Source organism: Microplitis demolitor, chromosome 7, assembly GCF_026212275.2.
Source record: "Microplitis demolitor isolate Queensland-Clemson2020A chromosome 7, iyMicDemo2.1a, whole genome shotgun sequence".
In the NCBI taxonomy this organism is placed as follows: domain Eukaryota; kingdom Metazoa; phylum Arthropoda; class Insecta; order Hymenoptera; family Braconidae; genus Microplitis; species Microplitis demolitor.
In genome coordinates this window covers 13,555,654-13,577,559 of record NC_068551.1, presented here as the reverse complement: position 1 = coordinate 13,577,559, position 21,906 = coordinate 13,555,654, and the positions used below count along the sequence as shown (strand labels likewise).

At 29.7% G+C, this 21,906-nt stretch overlaps 1 protein-coding gene across 1 annotated transcript in view; it reads left to right on the top strand.

Annotated features, from left to right (window-relative positions):
• Window positions 1–19,433, top strand: part of LOC103578892 (homeobox protein orthopedia) — a 130,496-nt gene extending 111,063 nt beyond the window's left edge. The window contains exons 4-6 of the mRNA XM_014442320.2: window positions 5,421–5,601; window positions 5,716–5,895; window positions 18,884–19,433. Coding sequence (XP_014297806.1) covers window positions 5,421–5,601; window positions 5,716–5,895; window positions 18,884–19,218 — 696 coding nt within the window. The 3' untranslated portion in view covers window positions 19,219–19,433. The remainder of the gene's footprint in view (window positions 1–5,420; window positions 5,602–5,715; window positions 5,896–18,883) is intronic.
• The last annotated feature ends 2,473 nt before the right edge of the window (window positions 19,434–21,906 follow it).

Below are 21,906 nucleotides of genomic sequence, written 5' to 3'. Positions count from 1 at the left end.
TTTTTTCTTTAGTTTCAAAGTAATGAATAATTTTTTCTAAAATTATTGACGTTAGTCGTAGGGTTAGCAGACGTGAACTTTCCATGTTTCTCATTCAATTTATTTGCTAATGCTATTTGTTACAGATTTTTTTAATACTTTTTTTTCTGTGACTCTTTCCTTTCCAATGAAATATGTTTTTTTTATTATTTAATAATTTTGAATCAGACATTTGAGTAAACAAACATGTAAAGCCAATAACTTGTATAATAGATGTTTGCGCAATAAATTTTGCGCATGATCTCACATTTTGAGTGAAACAGAGTTACTATAAGCATACTTCTATCTCATTTGCTTTTACGCGACGTTTCCAAATATAAATACTACGGTAGTCAAATTAGACAAAGCACACATTTGACACTTGTAGTATCGATAGTACTACCTTAAAGATAAAGCTCTTAAACTTTCACTATCTGCCGAAATTTTTAAACAAAAGACATTGAATAAATAGTAAACAAAACATAATCAATTCTGTAACTTAAAATATTTTTTATAAATATTATTGTACATGTTCATTATTCTCCGGATGGGCAAAACGGATCACTCCGCCCCCCAAAAGTGAAAATATTGTTATTAAAAAAAAAAAAAAACCACTATAATAATATTTTTTCGAGCTAATATAAGTAAATGAAGAGATTTGCAATACTGTTAGTAAATAATAAAGATGCAAAGTAATAAAAATAAAGATGCCGCGAAAACAAAATTATTGAAAGTAAATAACTTTCGTAAAATTTAGCAACTTTAAATATAGCAAAGAAAACGCTGTATTTAGTTTTTGTGGCAAACAATACATTGAGTCCAATGAAAAATTCCTTGAAAAAACAAAGTTAATTTTAGAACATTCCGCATAGTACTAAAATGATGAGAGCCACCTGACTAGAAATTTGAGTTAGGCAGTGGTGCGGTCCGAATAAGGCATGCCGAATTCCACACTTGCACCAAATGAGGCAACCAAACTAGGTCGAGATCCTGAAAGTAACGCAGTTGCGAGGCCCTGCCTGATTTGGCTTCCTTCTTAGGCAGTAGTTTAGAAACCATACTTCGCATACGAGCCTCATACATAGAAATTGGCAATAGATGGTCATGTATGACTGTAATGATCATATAATTTTGTTTGACTAAATTAAAAATTTTTAACTTCCCGCTCAGAAAATCAACAATTTTCGAAAAAATCGGGAAGTTATTGTTTTTACCCGGAATTTGCCAAAATCGAAATTTCATCAGATGTCGACGCTTTGAGGTCCTAGGAAGCTATTCTGACTATTTTCAGAATGATGTCCGAGTGTCTGTATGTGTGTGTGTGTGTGTGTGTGTGTGTGTGTGTGTGTGTGTGTGTGTGTGTAAACTATTTATATCTTTCTAACTAATAAACCAATTTGGATGATTAAGACGGCGATCGAAAGAGTTTTTTTGGCATCAACTTTTCTGAAAATTTCAGATCATTTGATCAAGTAGACTCGAAGATCTAAGAACTTACCAAGCCTTCGGTCATCCCAATCCGATCTTAGTCAGGAATTCCAATATTAAGCCTGAGTGTGACTTGCCACAGACGTTCCTAGTTTCGTCCGACTTTGGCATACCAAAGTTTGCCTTAGTCAGGCAAGCCTAGTTCGGGCCAAACTGATTCGGCAAGCCTCACCAAAATTTCTAGTCCGGGCATACATGATTTTCAAAAAAAATTTGGAAATACATGAATAAATTATCCTTCAAATGATACGGATTTTATTTTAGTTGAGCATATTTGGACGAGTGTCAATATGTTTTTTATGTGAGCAATGGAGGTGTGCAATATAAATTACATTATTATAAAAACTTCAAAAATAATTAATTCAAAATTAAAGTAAATTATTAAATTATTTCAATATTTAATTCTCAAATTTTTCGACACTAACTTTTTCATCGTGATCAGGAGCTTAATTATTGTGTAACTTTTAATCTTTAGAAATTAAGGGATTATTCATAATTTATTTTTTCACAATTTAAAATTTGGTATCTTATATATTTTATACCATTCTCCTGCAGAATCTAATTTTTATAGGTAATAAAGTTTAGTCGATATCCCTATAGATAGTGGAAATAAATCGACTAGCCTCAAGACACTGGTTAGCGTTATACTAGAATACTCCATTCCAAACTTCCAATCAAAGCAATGCAAAATTTTTTTATTGACCAAAAATACGATAGGAATAGTATAAAAAATCTTAATAATAAATAAATTTATATTATTTTAATGTTTAGTTGAAATATTTCCATACGTTGAAAAAAATATGTATGCCAGTTTTATCTGGTTGTAATTTTAGTTAATTTAACGATGGGTTTATAATAGATACAGACAAGAATAATGCCGGTTGTGAAATAACAATAAAATATAAATGGATCAACTTTACGGTAGATATTGCACGTGCAATTACAACATGACTATAGTTTTTTATACTTTAAATATACAATCTTCTATAACTTTTTTTCCTCCATTTTTTTAGCTGCAATTAATTTTCACTGTAAACATCAAAGGCGCTATTTTATTTAGTATTCTTTTAAAAGATTATTTTCAAAAAACATTACTATGCTGTTCAAGATATTCTATTGATCTTAAAAAAGATGTTACTTTATAAGTCATAACTTGCATCATATAATCCCTGTATATATTCACTGGATGTAGACATTTTAAAATCCATTAATTCATAAATATTTGTCATCTTTATCTCACATTTTCTATATATACATTTTATGTAATACTCTTATTTCCTACATAGTCTAATCGATTATTGGGGGTTGTCCATGCGCTAATAGCTCCACCCCTCTTTTTTTTGTCTACAACCTGGATAATGAATAAAAGAGACAAAAGGAACTTTAGGAGGTGTTGAGGGAAAGAGATAAAATAAGAGAACAGTAGGTGGTCTAAGAAGTAATGCGTCTTGCCACCCTCCGACGGGATTCTACGACCACTATCATCAATCAGATGTCATCCTTTTCTCTCCCCTTCTTCTCCCACTAAGTTTATACAATATTTATTCTCATTAACTTCACTACGTCGTCTACCAAACATAACAAAGACTGTGTACGAGTTTTACACTTTTAATTATTTATCTTTATCTTTTCTATATCTTAATCTATAAAACTATTTTATTTTATCGATGTGATCCATAGTAAGAATGGAACGAGGCACTGGCTAGCATCTTGCTAGCGTCGCTAGAAATCGATGCTAACGGTAGATGACAAACAAGGTGGCCCTCGTTTATTTTTACTAGGGATGTGCAATCATTGCAATTGTTTTCACATTTTATTTAAACTATTTAATAAAACCTCATGAATTTTCGTGACATTTTTATGTTCAAATGCTATTACTTTTTTGTTTTTTTAAGTAAATTTGACAATCGTTCAATAGCAAGGTGAAATCTTCTACAATATATCTTCAAGCATTTCGAAGATCCTGCCATTTACTTTGATAGTGAGCTCAATTTATATCACAGAGAGTAGACTGAACCCCTTTTACGAGGCTTTCCATTCACGTAGAGTATAAAAAAGTAAATAGAAAAAAAATCAACCGGTTGCTTTTTATAACAGTTTATATTATATTAAAAGTGAAATTTTAGTAAAAAAATTTATGACTCATTCAATCGAAAATGATTATGATTATTTAAAATTTATAGTTAATCCCCGAGATTTAATGGAATCCAGGTGTTCGAATTGTAAAACATCTGCCAATAAGTCATTGAGTAATTTTTAACAAGCATTTAATTAACGCATCATCAACTTAATAGTCATAAAATGATCAATGTGAATACGATTTCTAAATGTATACACTTACGATTATCAAATAGGTAAAATTTATTCACAATATAATTAATAAATTTTAAATCGATAGATAAAATTAAAAAATAAAATGTTAAATAAATTTTCGTAGAAAAACTAATACCAAAGAATAAAGTAATAAAAATCGTAATAAAAAAGTACGAGGTGAGGGTTTAAATTGTTCCACACCCTCAAACTACATCTTCTTCCAAGCGAATCATAAACAGCATCATGCAGCAGCAGCTTCGAATTATCTATGGGCTTTTAAACCTTTGCTCTGGCGTGAAATCAACAGGACCACACCCAGCAGACTAAAACATGGGGTAAAAAAAAAAAATAATCATACAAAATATAACGTTACCAAGTCAACAAAATACCAAATCTCCCTATAATAATCTCCTTCCGTCCGAAATTTAAAATAGTGAAAATAGTAATGACTATTCACTATTTACTTGTGAGGAATATCACTAATTCAAATAGTGGTATACTTTTCACTAGCAATAAGTGAATATTCACTGCAAAAGAGTGATTTTTTAAAATTTGTCTCCAGAGGATTCTATTTTTTTTTCTTCTTTCAATAAACGTTCTTTACAAATTTTCAAATTTGTACGGTCCATTATCTCCATGATTTATCAATATATAATTATAGATGTTATTAATTGAATAAAAGTTAACTTTGAAATCGATCCGATCATTTTTATTGTAAATAAAACTGGCACTCAGAGTAAACCAAAGATAAATTGTATAAATCCAATTAGACTGAAATAATCCGTACACGATAGTACATTATAATGTTTACCTACACAGCTCTTGACTACGAATCTGTTCGTGTGCTAATGCCAAAGTACTAATTTATAGGTACAGCGCAAATATGAAATGGCTCTGTGAGTACAGTGTCGTGTGTACATATAGCAAGTAAAGCTAAACCAGGAAAGTGAACGTCACTGCCCGAGTGTTGGAGAATTATACATATATATATATATATATATATATATATATATATATATATATATATATATATATATATATATATACATATATAGTACAAACAATGCACTGGCAATGGGGTATATTGTTGAGACTGTAGTGAGAAAGAAAATAGAGATTGGAGGAAGAGAGTGAGAGAAAGAGAGAGAGAGAGAGAGAAGGGCTTAGCATGCGATATCAATAAATCAAGTTTCCGGGACCTCGGCAGCTTAGGAAGCCACTACGTGGCCAGAATCAACAGCTCATAACGTCGGCTAATAGCTAGCGGCGGGTGTGGGGGTTGAAGATATTGTAGTAACACCGAGGGACACCTCATCGTTCCACGTGATACCTTATGTACTAACGATCAAGAATGCTATGTAATAATATTCCCCTACTCTCTTTAAGACACGATATTAATGTGTAAATCGCTTCTACAAATCTCAAAAAAAAAACATTTATTGTATTTAAAATTTATTCTTTCTTTTCTGCTTTATATATTTTTTACATACATGAAATTAAATAATAGATGTTTAATTTTGAATAATTAAAAACATTATTACATAATTATTAAATAAAATAATAATTAGTGTTTACTATTTTGAATGCTACGTATGTGACAGGTGTGGTTTCAAAATCGTCGAGCAAAATGGAAGAAACGTAAGAAGACAACAAATGTGTTCAGAACACCAGGAGCTTTACTACCATCTCATGGGCTTCCGCCCTTTGGAGCAATGGGTTCAGATCTTTGTGGAGCTGCTGGGATGTTTCACACTCCAACAGATCGGTGGGCAATGGGCCCAGGTATGTTATCATTTAATTTAAAGAATATCATGATATCATTACATATATTTTATGATGATGTATGTGTATTTTATAATAAATTTAATTAATTAAACTTGTCGGTTACTTTTTTAGGATTAGGACAATTGAGTCAAAGTAGCATGGGAATGACTAGTTTTGGCCAAAGCTTAGGTCAATTAAGTCAACAGACTTCCGGAAGTCTTGGTTCAAGTTTAGGACTTGGTAATTCTACCCTACCAATCAGTAGCCCGTCTCAAACAGTTTACCAAGCGACCTATGGACTTAATTCTCTTGGTAATTGTTTAATTAATTTAATCATAAAATTTATTTAATTAATTTAATTATTTTTTTTTATTTTCATATAAATAATATTATTATTATTATTATTTGGTTATAATTTTAATACGAGCGTTGGAAATATAAATTCCAGGAATCATCTGCGAAATGAGGCTGCACGAGTCTGCACGTAAAGACTTTGAGACAGAAACATAAAGTCCATCGAGTTGTGTTTGCACAGTGAGACATCAAAGTGGTCGCACCTAGGTGTGAGATCTTTCATTATATGTTGACCATAACATCCCGATGCAACCTGTTTTTGCTTCAAACATCTATATATATTTGTATACCGTTCAAACAGTATAAATAACCATTTCATATTATTATACTTCTAAAAAAAAGTATTCACCGAAAGACGTGTTTTAAAGTTGATGAACCTTCCAAAATTACTCACAATTCTTACTAAAGTTTTTATCACATATTATTTTTTTTTTTTGACTTGTTTATTTTTCGTTCATGTGAAATATTTTTAAGAAATATTTTGTAACGTAATTTTTTTTAAGTCATTTAAAGTTATTAAGTGAAAAATTTAAATTTTTTAAATAATTTCTCACCTTTTACTATACGTATGTATGTATATATATATCGGTGTGATATATGTAACTATGTGTCAATTATCACAATTAATCGCTACAAGGAAGCAACTCGTTACTTAAAAAATCGGTCCTCAAACTATTATGACCATAGTAATTACAGTCATCGGGATATTATGGTATTAACTACACTCACATTAACTACACAGACGAATATTGAATAATGATGAAAATTACCAATCACAAAGATTTTTTATATACTATTCGCAAAAATTAGGGGTATTAAAGAACTTCCATATTTTCAAATGATTTTCAACATACTGTAACTCGGAGGATAATTGTCGTACAGTAAAAACAAAAAAAGCGAATTATACCTTCAAGTGTCCTGTTTCCAAATGTCTAGTGAATATTTACTGATTTGCAATACTTTTCAGTGACTCATTTGAAGAGAATAATCATAAATAATTTTATCTGATCAGATTTTAATCTATCGAAGCAGATATGAAAAAATATAATTATTTTTCAGCATACAACGTCAGATCGTAAATATCATTACATCAGTAAAAAAATTTTCATTCAAAATATTGTGCAGATCTCTTTAAATTTGTCTTTAGATCTTGTCAACACTTTGTAGATATAATCATTGCTGAAAAATCTTTTTATAAAATTATGCAAATTTGTTCATATATGATTATCTGTGCGCAAACATACTGTCGAAAATGTGCCGAGTGATGGACGCGGATCAAATCTGGAGTAAATTCGGATTGGATGATTTTTTAATTACTAAATCCCCTCGGAGTGAAATTTACTTCATAGGGGAGTTTATTTTAACATTAAAGATCCGGATTGAAGTGAATGTGGATTAAACAAAATCCACATCACTCCGAAATTACCTCACTGAAAAAAAAACTCCCTATTCAATCCGTATGTGGAGTGAAGTCAGATTGAAATTAAATTCATATTCACGCTCACTTTTTACTTGGTAGAAGCCTGGAATGATAACACAGGACCAGTCCTGGTTGCTAGACCTGGCCCATGCTTCATTGCCAGTGCTGGCCCAGGCTTTGTTGCTAGACTTGGCCCATACATCGAAGAAGCAAATAAATTTAATTAAAAAAAAAAAAAAAAAAAATATTATTAACCTCGTAGAGTTCATGATCACTAACGTTTAAACCATCTAAGGGAGGTAAATAATATGAAAAAAAAACTCGGTGAAAATTCTGCTGGGCTCTGGGCACAAACTGCCGTCCTTCTGATTGCTGGGTCCGAACGTTAGCTACTGGATGAACCTACTACTATTAAACTGATACGTTTATATGATGTACTTATTAAACCATAGGTATATCCAAACTTGGGTAATCCTACCTTGGCCCAAATCTGGGTTGCCATTAAACAGCCAAGGCAGGAGCATCAGCATCCAGCCTTGGCCCAAGCCCGGGTAATCATTGTAACGGCCAGGACTGAATACCCAATCTTGAGCCAAGCATGGGCCAATGTAGGTGTGCCAAAACTAGGTTTTTCAGTGCTGGACCAAGTAGGGCCCCGTCATTCAACTCTGGCACCTCCTGCATGGGACTATATAAAGGGTTTGCCAATTTTATCATATCCAAATATATTTGGATCTATAGATCTAACTAAATTTAAAATCAGAATTTTGATACTATATATGCTGAATTTTTTTATATACAAAATCACCATTTTAATGTGGAAGTTGAAACTTTTTTATATTTGCGTTTAAATTTGCACAAATAATATAATTGTAACTAACTATAAGAAAATTTAATCGAAATTTGGAATAGATTTTAAGGCTTCTCTTTCATCTCATAAATTTGAATGTGACATATATTTATATAAATATGACGCGAAATTTTTTCAATATATTTTATAGAATGAATAAATTACAGTAAAATTAGACGTGTGTTTTATGAAATTTGATTCAATTTGAATCTATTTAGTAGCTTACGTCTTGTTAGATCTGATACGATAAAAATTAATAGTATACATATTAATTTTTTATCAACTATATTGTTAAATTAGTTATGCTAAATTATAATATTTCGTGAAAAATTCTTACATAATAAAAAAAAATTTTTTTTAAACAATGATTAAGGTAAAAGGCTCATTATGCGCTCACATTTTATTGCAGTGAAATTAAACGACTTAATATAAATTAATAAATGAAATGAAAAATCATTTTGTTTTTTATAGTTTTAATTATTGGAATCAACACATGGCCCTACACTTACTCAAAGACAAAATCAACTGAACTATGATAAGTTTATTGACTTTAAGAACAATTTATCAAATATTATACTTTATTGAATTTTCAGAACTTGAAAATATATATCTAATTATATAGTTGTTAAATTATTAAAGAATTTAACGTAACCTGAATTTAATCTACACGGAAAGAAAATTCCACTAAAATTTACGATGTTAACACCGTAATCGTGGACTATACTTTCATTAGCGTCAATTTTCAAATGTCTTATTTTAAAATTTACTATGTAGGTTATACTATTTAACAGTAGTTTTACTATTTAACATCATAATTTTAACAAAAACTCAGGATTAAAAATTATTTCAAAAATTACAATGTTACCATCGTAAAAAGAACAAAATAATAATTACAATTCAAAAACTATATTTATTCCTATATTTATCTTTCTATTTACTCTTGAATAAATTAAATATTACAGTGCAGCCTCTGTTATAATACGATGGCAGTTATAAAAATTACGATATTAGATCGTAATTTTTTAATAGTAACTGCGTCGTCCGTAAGAGGCGCTCTCGCGACTTATGACTGTTTATTCAAATCGTTCATTGGGATCTTAAAAATACCGTGGACGTCTAAGCCCTTCCGTGGCCGAGTGGTCCATGGTGTCGGACACTTCGCACTTGAAAAGGACTCGGGTTCAAGTCCAACTCCTGGACAATTATTATTTTATTCTTTTATTTGAAATATCTCTTCAAATTTTACTATGTTCACATCGTAATTTCTACTAAAGAGCTTAAGACTTTGTATTATTTGTCTGAAGTATTATTTCTTAAATGAAATTTCCAACTCTACATCGTAAAAATTATGATTTGAAAGGTATGGTCCGCTATTACAATAATCAGTAAGACAAATTACGATCTTAACATCGTAAGTTTTAGTGGAATTTTCATTCCGTGTAACGAGCGAACGTTAAAGTAAAAAAATCCCATGTGGCAGCCAGAATGGAAGGTAGATTTTTTGAAAATTTTCAGCAACTCCCTGACTTTTTGCTAGCTCACGCTTAGTTTGAAGCGAAGGCGGCCCTTGTTCGTTTTTACTAACATTAACGCCAATTTTTGAAGGTCAGTTTTTCAATTCGAGATTCTTAATCCGCGACTCAAATAATCGCGTACAACTAAAATTTCGGATTGTTAAACTATAGTTCTGATTAAATATGGTTATATATAGAAACGAAAATATATGTACGTAATAAAATATGTACTGATGAAAATTTACACAATTCATCAAAAATTCGAGATTTATAAATTCGTTTAAATTACCAAAAACGGCGCAAGCAAATATTTCGATATTTAAAAATAAAAACTTAAATATTAAGCTCAAAGATTTTTCATGAAATTGGTAGAGAATGATACTAGATTATTAATAAACAAATAGGTAAATAACAGTTATTATTTACATTTATCTATTATTAATAAATTCAAATACGAGAAAGGTTAAACAGGCATATGACATTGGTATAGAGACACAGTTGACTCGCGCCACCACATTGACATATTTATATATATATATATAGACTTTGAAAGTATAAAATAACTGTAAAGCTTACAGATTATTTTGTTCGCAACAAAATATAACTGACGGAATTAGATTATAATGGAAAATGCATAAGTTATCCAGAATGAAAAACATTTTTTCTAAATTTTTTGATACCATATCCAAACTTTCAAGACTACCAAATTATTGGAAGAAATAGTCAAAACACAAAGTTTAAGGTAGAAAATTGAAGCTTATTACACAAGCTTTAAAATACTTCTTACGGAAATTGTCTATCAGGTTTAGTTTTATAGTTATATGAACTTCAACAGTAAATAGAAATTGATTTTTTCGAAAAATCGTGAAAATTTCAGACAGCCATAACTTCTAAATTATTTGACCGATTTAGTCCATCTTCGAACTTAACCGTGATAATCGTCCACAGAATAAGTGTAGAAAATTTCATTAGAATCCAATAAAAATTGTAAGCGTAATCGTGATAAAAAAATTGGTTATATTACATACATATTAGACTGTTTCAGAAAAAAAAAATTATTTTTTTTTTTCGGTTAAATACACCTCAAAAGTTACTTTAATAAAAAAAAATTCTCCTAAAATTTTAGCTCTATATCTCAAAAATTGAGTTGGCGCACGGGGGGGGGGGGGGCTTTCCCATTCAAAATACATTGAAAAAAAATTTGTTTTTTCTGTTTTGTAAATAGTTATGTCAAAAAAATTTTTTCCGATTTTTGAACTCAGAGATCTTGTAGGAAATTAAATTTTCTACAAAAAAGTCTCTTTTGTCGTACGCTTAAAGTTGATAGAAAAAAATATACGGAAGAACCGAGAAAAATGGAAGATATTAGGGTAGGCCGAAAATCCGCTTTTTTTGAAATCAAATTATTAATAGCAAAAATATTGTTTACAAGGCTTAAAAACAAATGTGTGGAAAAAGCAAAAATTTTAGGCAGATATCTAAGGCTCGACAAATGAAGTGAAACTTCAAAGTCGAAAAAAAATTCATTCAGGTACTTATTTTAATAGAAAATTTGATTCTCTACAAAAGAAGGTCCTTTGATAAAATTGCGAATAATTAATAATTTTTCAAATAATGACGATTTTATATCAAAATTTCACTTTTTTTGCGATTCTCCATACTTTGTGATGGTAAATTATAGTAATGTAAGTTTGTTTCGTATTGAAAACTTGATTCTCTAAAAAAAAGGTTCCTTTGAAAAAACCATGTCAAATTGAAATTTTCTCAGACAATAGCGACCCGACTAGAATTTTTCCTGATTTGCCTAAAGTACCATAAGGACTTTATCAGGCTAATATAAGATTTGCCTTATTAGGGTAAACCCGACGAGTTCCTTACCAGGACGTCATCAGGATATCCTTGTTCAAAAAAAAGTTATTTGCCATCGGGTTAACCCGACAACTTCCTTACCAGGACCTCATCAGGATATCCTTATTCAAGAAAGAATCATTTGCCATCGGGTCAACCTGATCAATTCCTTGTTAGGACCTTATCAGGATATCCTTATTCGAAAAAAAGTTATCCCATCGCTTTAAATATTTTATTTACAGACTAAAAAATAAACAAAGTACAAATAAATATTATATAAAAATCGGGTCAATCATTGCTGCAGAAAAAAAAATTACAAACACAAAGGAACAAGTTGCAATTTTTGTTTTTTATTTTTTTTCGACATTTTTTGGAATTTTTTTCTTTCTTTTGTCTTTTTCTTGCATTTGATGAGTAACGAATGCAAAAATTTGAGAAAAGTCGAAAAAAATATTTTTTCATTGTGCTTATGATTACACAATCAAAGGAACAAAACTTGTTCCTTTAATTGTTTTGCAAAACTTTAATCAATCCATCCCAAAAACGGCTCGATGGATCAATTTAAAAATTTGCAGGGTTATTGAGGGTACATTAGCTAAAAAAGTCCCTGGCAACATTATTTTTTTTATCGATATTCGCAAAGTAGCGGTTGATTTACTAAAAAACCAAAAAAGTCATTTTTTTGTATTTTCCTCTAATGAACGTTAAAAATAAAAAAATTTATTTTTTCAAAAAATGATAAGAGGATCTTGTAGAGATTTTATTCAAGTTTTTAACACCGCCCTTCAATTTACTGTGCGCTCATTACTACTTGAAATATCGATGATCAAACCCAAAAGGATCATTTTTTGTTTGAAGGCTGATATCTCAACGACAAGTTATCGTACGAATCTCAGAAAAAATGCAAATTAAAGCTGATTAAATTTGCTAACCGACCCATGCATTGGTTTAGCTGAAAAAAATTTTTTGCAGCCCGTGGACTCTCTCAAAGAAAAGAAAAAATTTAGAAAATTTTTGTCTCGCGGTATTTCTCATGTTTGCGCAATTGCTGAAGGTATAAAAAAAATTCGGTAAAAATGCGTCGAAACTAGAGATTTCAAGCTACAAAATGCCTTTTTTATTTTCCGATACGATTATTTTTCACGAAGTTACAGCCTTACAAAAATCACTGAAAGATTTCTAAAACTTTTCTGTTCCTTTAATTTATGGCATGTGTGTATTAAAGATACTAATATTTTTTCTTATTTTTATATTTATTTATAGTGAGTAGTGATTATTTGTGGATATATTTTAAAGATCATACAATTTTCCATGAAAAAGGTCTCAAGAAGAAATTAAGTCTAATTTTTTGTTTTAGAAATAATATCACTTTTGTTGAACAAGTTTGTATACCTTACTTTATTTATGTTCTCCATCAAATTATTATTTTCCTATGGAGAATATAAATAAAGTAAGGTATACAAAATTGTTTAATAAAATTGATATTATCTCCGAAACAAAAAATTAGACTTAACTTCTTCTTGAGAAATTTTTCATGGAAAATCATATGATCTTTAAAATATATCCACAAATAACCACTACTCACTATAAAAAAATATGGAAATATTAAAAAACATTAGTACCTCTGATATAATGGCCATTATTTCAAAAAATTTTGATTTGACATTATTTCTTCAGAGGACCTTTTTTGTAAAGAATAAAATTTCCAATCAGAAACATACTGAAACTACTATAATTCATCGGTAAATTTATGGATATAGCAAAAAAACGTGAAATTTTGACATAAATTCGTTATTATCTCAGAAAATTTTAATTTGACAGGATTTTTTGAAAGGACCTTTTTTGTAGAGAATCAAATTTTCAATAAAAAAAATACTCACATTACTATAATTTACCGTTACAAAGTATGGAGATCGCAAAAAAGTGAAATTTTGATATAAAATGGTCATTGTCTCAAAAACTATTAATTTTTTGTAATTTTATCAAAGGACCTTTATGGAAGAGATTCAAATTTCTATGAACATAAGTACCTGAATGAATTTTTTTCCGACTTTTAACTTTCACTTCATCTGGCGAATCTAAGATATTTGCCTATAATTTTTGCCTTTCGCACGCATTTTTTTTCAAGCCTTATAAACGATATTTTCGCTATTAATAATTTGAATTAAAAAAAAAACGCATTTTGGCCCACCCTAATATATATACATATACATACATATATAAATTTTTTAACGAGTGGTATTTTTGAACCTTACTCAACCATTATGATAGGTTATGACAAAATTTTTTGAAAAATCGACCATGTGAACAAATACAATAGTTAGATTTTAGGAAAAACCTACCTAAAAATGACCGGCTGAGCGTGATTTTGAAAACAGTCACTTGATTCAAATTTCTGATAAAATAAAACATCTTCGATTCGATATCCTAATATATATTCAGATTCACACATAATTATTAATCAATGATAATTTTTTACTTGAAATTTTTATATTATAAAAATTATGAAAACCTATCAATCAGTTAAAGTGAGCGACTAATGATACTGAATGGGTTTAGAGTCTTTTACTTTAAGAGATACTATGAAGAGATCCTCGTTTCCGCATTGATACGTCACTATGATTGATTTATATTCTAATTCTTAAGTATACTAGAATAAAAGAAAGAAAGTAAATATTGAATTTTCTCTTTTTTAACTTCCCGCTAAGAAAATTGGAAATTTTCAAAAATGCGAGGTTATTGGTTTCGGTCCAATTTTCGAAAATCGAGTTTCTATCAGATCTTGACGTTTTGAGGTTCTAGGAAGCTATTCTGACTAATTTCAAGATGATGTCGGAGTGTATGTATGTGTGTATGTACATTTTTAAATATCTATAACTTTTGAACGAATGGACTAATTTTGATCGTTAAGGTTTCATTCGATGTGGATTGTTAATATCTAGAAGCTGTAAAAAATTGAGCTTGATTTGTAGGTTGCGTTCGGAGATATTCGAAAAATAAAATTTTTTCAAAGATATTTTTTTTAGATAACTTTTAATGTGCCTGGTGGATTGATTCCGAAATCTTATTAGCTCTAGACCCGACTAAAAATTGTAGTGAGGCGGTAGTTTAATCCAAATGAGGCATGCCGAATGTCAAACTTGTGGCAAGTGAGGCATCCAAACGAGGCCGATGTTTGGGAAGTAACGCAGTTGCGAGACTCAGCATTACTTGGCTTCTGAATTCGCGGCGGCAGTTTGGAAGCCACACTTGCTGCAAAGGTTCTAAGCGACTCTCAAGCGATCGAGTATAAAAATTTAAACTAAATTAAAAAAACCAAATTACTCGATTTTTGTATTTTTTTTTTGTTAAATCATTTTGATTATGTGGGAATCATCAGTTATGTGATTAATTTAAGTCCTAATCTAGTAGAATTTTTTTATTTCAAGAAAAAACGCTATAATTATCAACTAACCACGCACACTTTAGTGGGATTCGATCCCGGGACCTAACGAACGAAAGACTGACGCACTAACGACTTGGCAACGCTACCGACAGTGACTACTAGGTTTACTTGTGCTATATGAGATTAAAAGAATACATCACTTTTAAAACAGCAAAATATACTTGAATAATTGCATCAATAGTCGTGCCATATCTTGTTGTTGATTGAACTGGAGAATTATTCATCGTTAAATTTTTTATCACCTAAGACATTAATCAATGGTCGAGATTCTGATATTGCAGTTGTTCGCTGTTTAAACAAACACGACCAAACATTGATTATAGTTGTTCTTTACATTTCTCCAAATAAAACTGTATCTAATATCATAAAATTTATTCATCAGCAATTACTTCACTTCATTACTGAAGGTTCAAGTCTTTTAGATACAACTTACCATGAGATACCATTAATTCACGCTGGAGATTTCAATGTTAATTTACGTTCAGAAGAATCTCGACCATTAATTGATTTCTTAGGTGATAAACTAAATTTTACGATGAATAATTCTCCAGTTCAATCAACAACAAGATATGGTACGACTATTGATGCAGTTTTCTCAAGAAATTTAGAAAATTTGCAGAATAGGGTTTATGTTTCTCATTTCAGTTATCATAAACCAATCATATCATATTTGAAGTATGACACACGGAAAGAAATTTTCTTTAAAAATTACCGTTAAATTCACTGTAATCGTGGGACATAACTCAGTGCTTTTATTTATTACCATTTTTGAAATAAAAATTAGGAAAAAATTCATTTATTTTGTGGTAAACTTCATAAAATTTACCGAAAACCGAAAAAATTTACAGTAGACTACGTTAAAATTTGTTGAAAAAAGTAAAAAATTTTCGGACTTACCGACAAATGATTAGGTCGTGCCATTTGTCCCATGATTACAGGGAAATTAACGGTCATTTTTAACGGAAATTTCTTTCCGTGTTGTAATTAAATTATTGTTTTAAAATGTATAAAGGTCGACGTTAATATAAATGTATATATTACTAGGGTTAAATCGTCAATAAATGGTTTTTTAAATTTTTATGCGATATATTTATTTTTAACTTAATCGCCATCTCGTACAATATCAAAGAAGTTTTACTTCAATCGTGTGTGAATGTTACACGCACTCTCTTTTTTTTTATTATTATTTAATTTAATGTTTTCAATTTAATATTTTTTATCAATTGTTTTTTTTTCAAAAGCATTTGATTGATTTGTTTATAAACTATTTATTGACAAAATCAAAAATATTTAAAAACCGGATGGTACGGAAACGTGACGCCATATTGCCGTAACGGACTTCCGTTGCATTGTCATCCAGTTACTTCCTAGTCGCACCTAAAGAAGTTTACTTTAAAAGAAATATAAAAAGTTTATATAAAAAAAATTTTTTTTATTTAATTTTTTTTTTCACCTAGGTTGTTGGTTGGATTAAAAATATTTTTTTTATATAAAGTTTTTACATTTCTTTTTCTGTTATTATTAAATAAACATAAAAAATTAATTAAATAAAGTTGTCAATTAAATAGAAATTGTCCAGCAGTAGTATTATAAGTAGATTAAAAAAAGGTTATGAGTACATGCGAAAGATTTACATTCAAGTACCGAAGTTCGGCTTGCCATAGATGTCCCTAGTTCCCCATAAGCTTGGCAAGCCAACTTCGAGAAACTTTTGGAACGCCTAACATGCAGGAAGTAACTGTAACCGAAGGTTTGCCGAAGTTCGACTTGCCATAGATATCCCGAATTCCATCCATATTTGTCAAACCGATCCTTGCTTTGCCTAACATGAATGTGATAAGGCGCATATTAGGCTTGCCTAAGTTAGGCAAGCCAAACTTGCCCCTCACTAATTCGGCATTTCTCACTATAATTTCTAGTCGGGGAACTCAATAAAACGCGTCAATTGCCACCTCAACCGTCTCAATCGGTAAATTTGTTTGAGAGATATCGTTGGAGAAAAAAATGGTAAAAACGGTTTTTTTTTAAAACAGCGGCATAAAAAAGTATTTTCAAGCTCGAAAATGTATTCACAACAATTTTTTCGAGCTCAAGGAGCTCTAAAACAGCGAGAAGTTTTGGGGCCAGCCCGCAGGATCAACCGATAGACCGATTTTTTTGTTGTTATCGTTATTAAGGCTATTCTCAGACAGTGCCCCCCTTTTTTTAATCATTTTCAACGACTTTCAATTATCATAGGCGTATCAACATTCCATTAATTAAAAAAAAAAAACTAAAGCTTTCATTGAAAAAAGGACATTGTAAAAGTAATTTCGCCGAGATGAAAAATTTAAAAATTCGAATTATAAAATTGACATTAAGGTTTTATTAAAATTTATTTAACAAATTTGCTTTAACTCCTAATTAATAACAACTGCACTGTAAAAAGAGCGGTGTTAAAAATGGACTCATTTTAACTCCGCCCGGTGTAAAAATGAAATTACACCGGTGTAGGAGGAGTAATTCACCAGTGTTAAAAATACCGGTGTTAAAGTGGGGTAACCGGTGTAAAAACGGAGTAGAACCGGTGTAAAAGCGGAGTAATATCGGTGTAAAAGCAGGGTAAACTGCGTTTGCTTGGAGAATGAACTTTAAAGATTATAAAACACAAAAAATGTCAGTTCTTTATGAAAATTAATTAAAAATATCATTTATTAACAAGTATAGTGATCGAGTAATTAAAAATATTCACAAAATAAAATATTTTAACACCCGTAAAGAATATCTACACCAGCGGCGGCGTTATTTTAACACCGGTCTAGAATATTTACACCGGTAACGGCGTTATTTTAACACCGGAGAATTTGTTTTAACACCGGTACAGAATATTTACACTGGTGGCGGCGTTATTTTTACACCGCTTTCGGTGTTGAAATTTAACACCGCTGATTTTAACACCTACACCGCTTGCACTTATCCGGTGATTTTTCACAGTGTGTAAGTAATTTTTTTAAAATTCTATATCTCGGCGAAATTACTTCTACGTTATCCTTTTTCCAATGAATGCTCTAATTTTTTTTTTAATTAATTAATGAAACTTTGATACGCTTACAACAATTGAAAGTCATTAAAAATTTTTAAAAAGTAGGTGGGGAGGGGCACTGTCTGAGAATGCCCTTAAAATAAATTAATAGATTTCTTTTAAATAGCCTAAATATTGCGATGCAGTAAAGTGAAAATACTTATTCCTTCTACAGTATAGTTCAAGTTCATTCTATTAAAAATTACTTAATCAAGTAATATTTTTAAAAAATAAAATATTGTCTTACCATATTTTAAAATTTTCGAGTGATTGTCGCCATAAAGATTTCTGTGTGTATTTATCTGTGTGTTTAAATATAAGTAATAATAATTTTCAATATTGAATGTAGTAGCACCCATCAACCATCAGCGTAAAATGTTTCAAAACTGATAACGATTTAAGTAAATAGCTTTTACTACAAAGCTCTATTTTTTTTTTTTTTTTTCGTTTTCGGTTTTCAATAATGATTAGCACTTGAGAGGCGCGAGATCATATACTAAGACCATCAATAAGTATTTTGTGTATTCACCTACTCGACGGCTACTGAACAAAACTCTATGAATTGTTAATTAACACGATTTAAATTTACATATTGAGGAAGTTGACCCTCCGAAATTTATGTCTTTTTTCAAGTATTTTATCGGAGATAATAAAAAATTAATTGCTTGTAAAAAAAAAAAAAAAAAAGTAAAAAAGACTGCAGCGAACAGCTCAATACTTCTGATTCAATTTTTTTTTCCTCAAGCTTATAATAGACAAAAAGAAGATATTTGTATATGAAAAATTGAAAAGGTTTTTTTTTTTTTAGGTGGAGTTCACGTGACAGCGTCCCGCGGTTCACCACCGGGTGCTTCGTCTGTGGGCACGGGCGGTGGCCAGGGTAGCGGTGGTGGCCTTGGGGGTGGAATGAATTGTGGACAGGGTTCGCCTGGAGCTGCATCCGGTAGTGGTGGTGGTGTTTCCTGCGTTGGAAGTGCGGATGGGAGTGCCGGTGAAACTACCGATTGGAGAGGCGCACACAGCATCGCGGCGCTCAGACGTCGTGCTTCCGACGCCTCCCAGCAATACAGCCCGCAGCCTCCACCACCCTCTGGTCCTCCACAATACTCATCTCACGATCTCGAATACAGTTCAGTGTATTAATGATAATTCTGCGAGAATTGCAGACAACCCAAGAAAGACCACTTTAAATTTATTCTCAAGTTAACTATTTGCTACGGAAATAAAAAATAAATAAATAAAAAATAGTCCCAATTTACTTGCAATTTACAACTGAATATTTCATTTAAATGCTCTCAAATTCTCAGTCTCTTATTATTAATTTTATTTTAAACATTTTTAAATTCAATTTATTACAATAACGCTTGACGCAATAGGATACGCATTTCGAATTCTATATATTATCAATGAAAAATATTTTATTTCAATTCTAGTTTAATAATTTCAAATATGTACTTATCACTTATTTCTGCGAAATTTTATGTTTTATATAAAAATTGATGGTTATAAAATTTTTAACACCAATAAAAATGAAAATAAAAAGTAAAATTTAATCGCAAAATACTAAAGCAATTTTATTTTCACTGTTGTATACGAAAAAGTTATATTAGTGCTATACATATTTGTATTAAGAGAAATCATGTAAATAAATAATCAGACGTCAATGCGACAATATCGCATTTATTAAATTGAAAGATATCATATATTAATTTTTTAAGTTAGTTATTTTTAAATATCATTTTAATTACTCTTTCATATAAATTGTATGTTAATCGTTTAGTTTAATTTTTATTTTTTTTTCAATTTTATTTATTAACTTTTTTTTCCATTTTTTTATTCGTCTTGAAAGTAATGTTGTAAAGTGAGAATAATTATCACAGAGAAATAGAGATTACGACTTTTATTGAGTATTATAACGGATATAAAGAATAGCGGCTTTATAGTTAAAAAAAAAAATAAATAAATAAGAAAAAAAACCAAAATTGTAATGCTAACTGAGAGTTAGAACCCTTTGTACCCTGTTACATTCTTAATCAAACTACATATATTCTAGTATCACAAACACGTATTATAAATTTAAGGATAGAATGTTCAGTTGTTGTTTGATATAAACAAATAAATTTTGTAAATAAAAATATACATTTACTTATAAACATAATATTAATATTAATTATTAAGCAACATTAATAACAAATTATTAAGTAATATAAATGAAAATAAAAAATCATAACAATAAAAAAAAAAAAAAAAAAAAAAAAAAAAAAAAAAAAAAACACGAGTATACTTCGACATTGTGATATTAAAGGCGGGCTGATATTTTTTTTTAATCAGCCAATATTACGTTGTGGTATTACAATTTATAGGAGTTAACAAAGTAAACAAAGAAAAAATAAGTAATACAAGACGAATAAATTGAGCGATTGATATTAATAATTTATACCGTCATTGAAGATTGATTATTCTAGTTACGAATTTACTGATATATTTACATAAAAATAATCAATTATTATTATTATTATTACTATTATTATTATTATTATTTTTATTATTATGATTGTTATTTTTTTTTTAATTATTATTATTAATTTAAGTGGTTGTCAATGTATGATTACGAATGTATACGATTTTTAATGTACAAAATGAATGGTAGAAAGGTGAAATGTTTTTTAATTTATCAAACTAACAATAATATTATTTGTTTTATTTAGTAAAATGTATAATTTATGTACTTATCAATCACCATCAGGGTATTTCAAAATTAATAATTAAAACATCACTGTTGATATATGCAATCATTAAATAATAATCCTTAGTTTTATTTTAATGTATCCGATTTTTAAAACTTTTTATTAAAATATAATTTATACTTTTTTCATTTCGTTTATAACTGCTGAGAAGATAAATAAATAAATAAATAAATAAATAATAATTTTTATGGTTGTATATTTGTGTATAGACCCGAGTCGAAAAATTTCAGCTTTATTTCAAACTGAAATAAACTCCTAGGCAACAGTTGAAAAAAATAAAAAGTGGCTATTTAAAATACATTATGAAATGAGCCTGAACTCAGACTGAAAGGTCGTCATATTTCACTTTTCAGGACCATCAAGTTAAAATTACGCTTGAAAACAAAATCAATCAGTAAGGCTCCTTAGCTTGAAAATAGTTTGAAATTAAAGCTTTTCAGATTGATGTTAGGTTCCCCGGGTAAAAAAATAATAAATTTGTTTCCCGGCCGAAATTTGGCTGACATTAAGTTAGAGACGAGGATTTATACTATTATTATTGTTATTATTATATTTGATTCAATAGAATAGAAATCATTGTAATTATTTAATATTTTTTTAATTGCCCGGGATTTATCAATTACATACAGTCACATATGGAAATCGGCAATATATGGCTGTGTATGACGGAATATGACCAAATTTAATTAAATTTAAAAAAACAGATTGTTTTGTTCTTACTATAATTTTTTAGTCAATCATTTCAGTGATGCAGAAATTATTAGAAATGCGAATAATTGAAATTCTAATCCTGTTAGAAATTTTTAATTCAGAGAAAAAACGCTACACTTATCAACGACTGCACACGAATTAGTGGGGTTCGAACCCGGGGACCCTACGAACGAAAGACTGACGCTTTAACGATTAGGCTACGCTACCGACAATGACTACTGAGTTTAGTCGTACTCTACATAAGATCGAAAGAATGAATTCACTTTTACAGTCATATCAAACTGTTCAGCTTGAATTCATACTTAAAAAATTAGGTATATGTTTACAAGTGGGGTCCACATGTATTTTAAAGAGCAAAAAACCAAAAATAGAC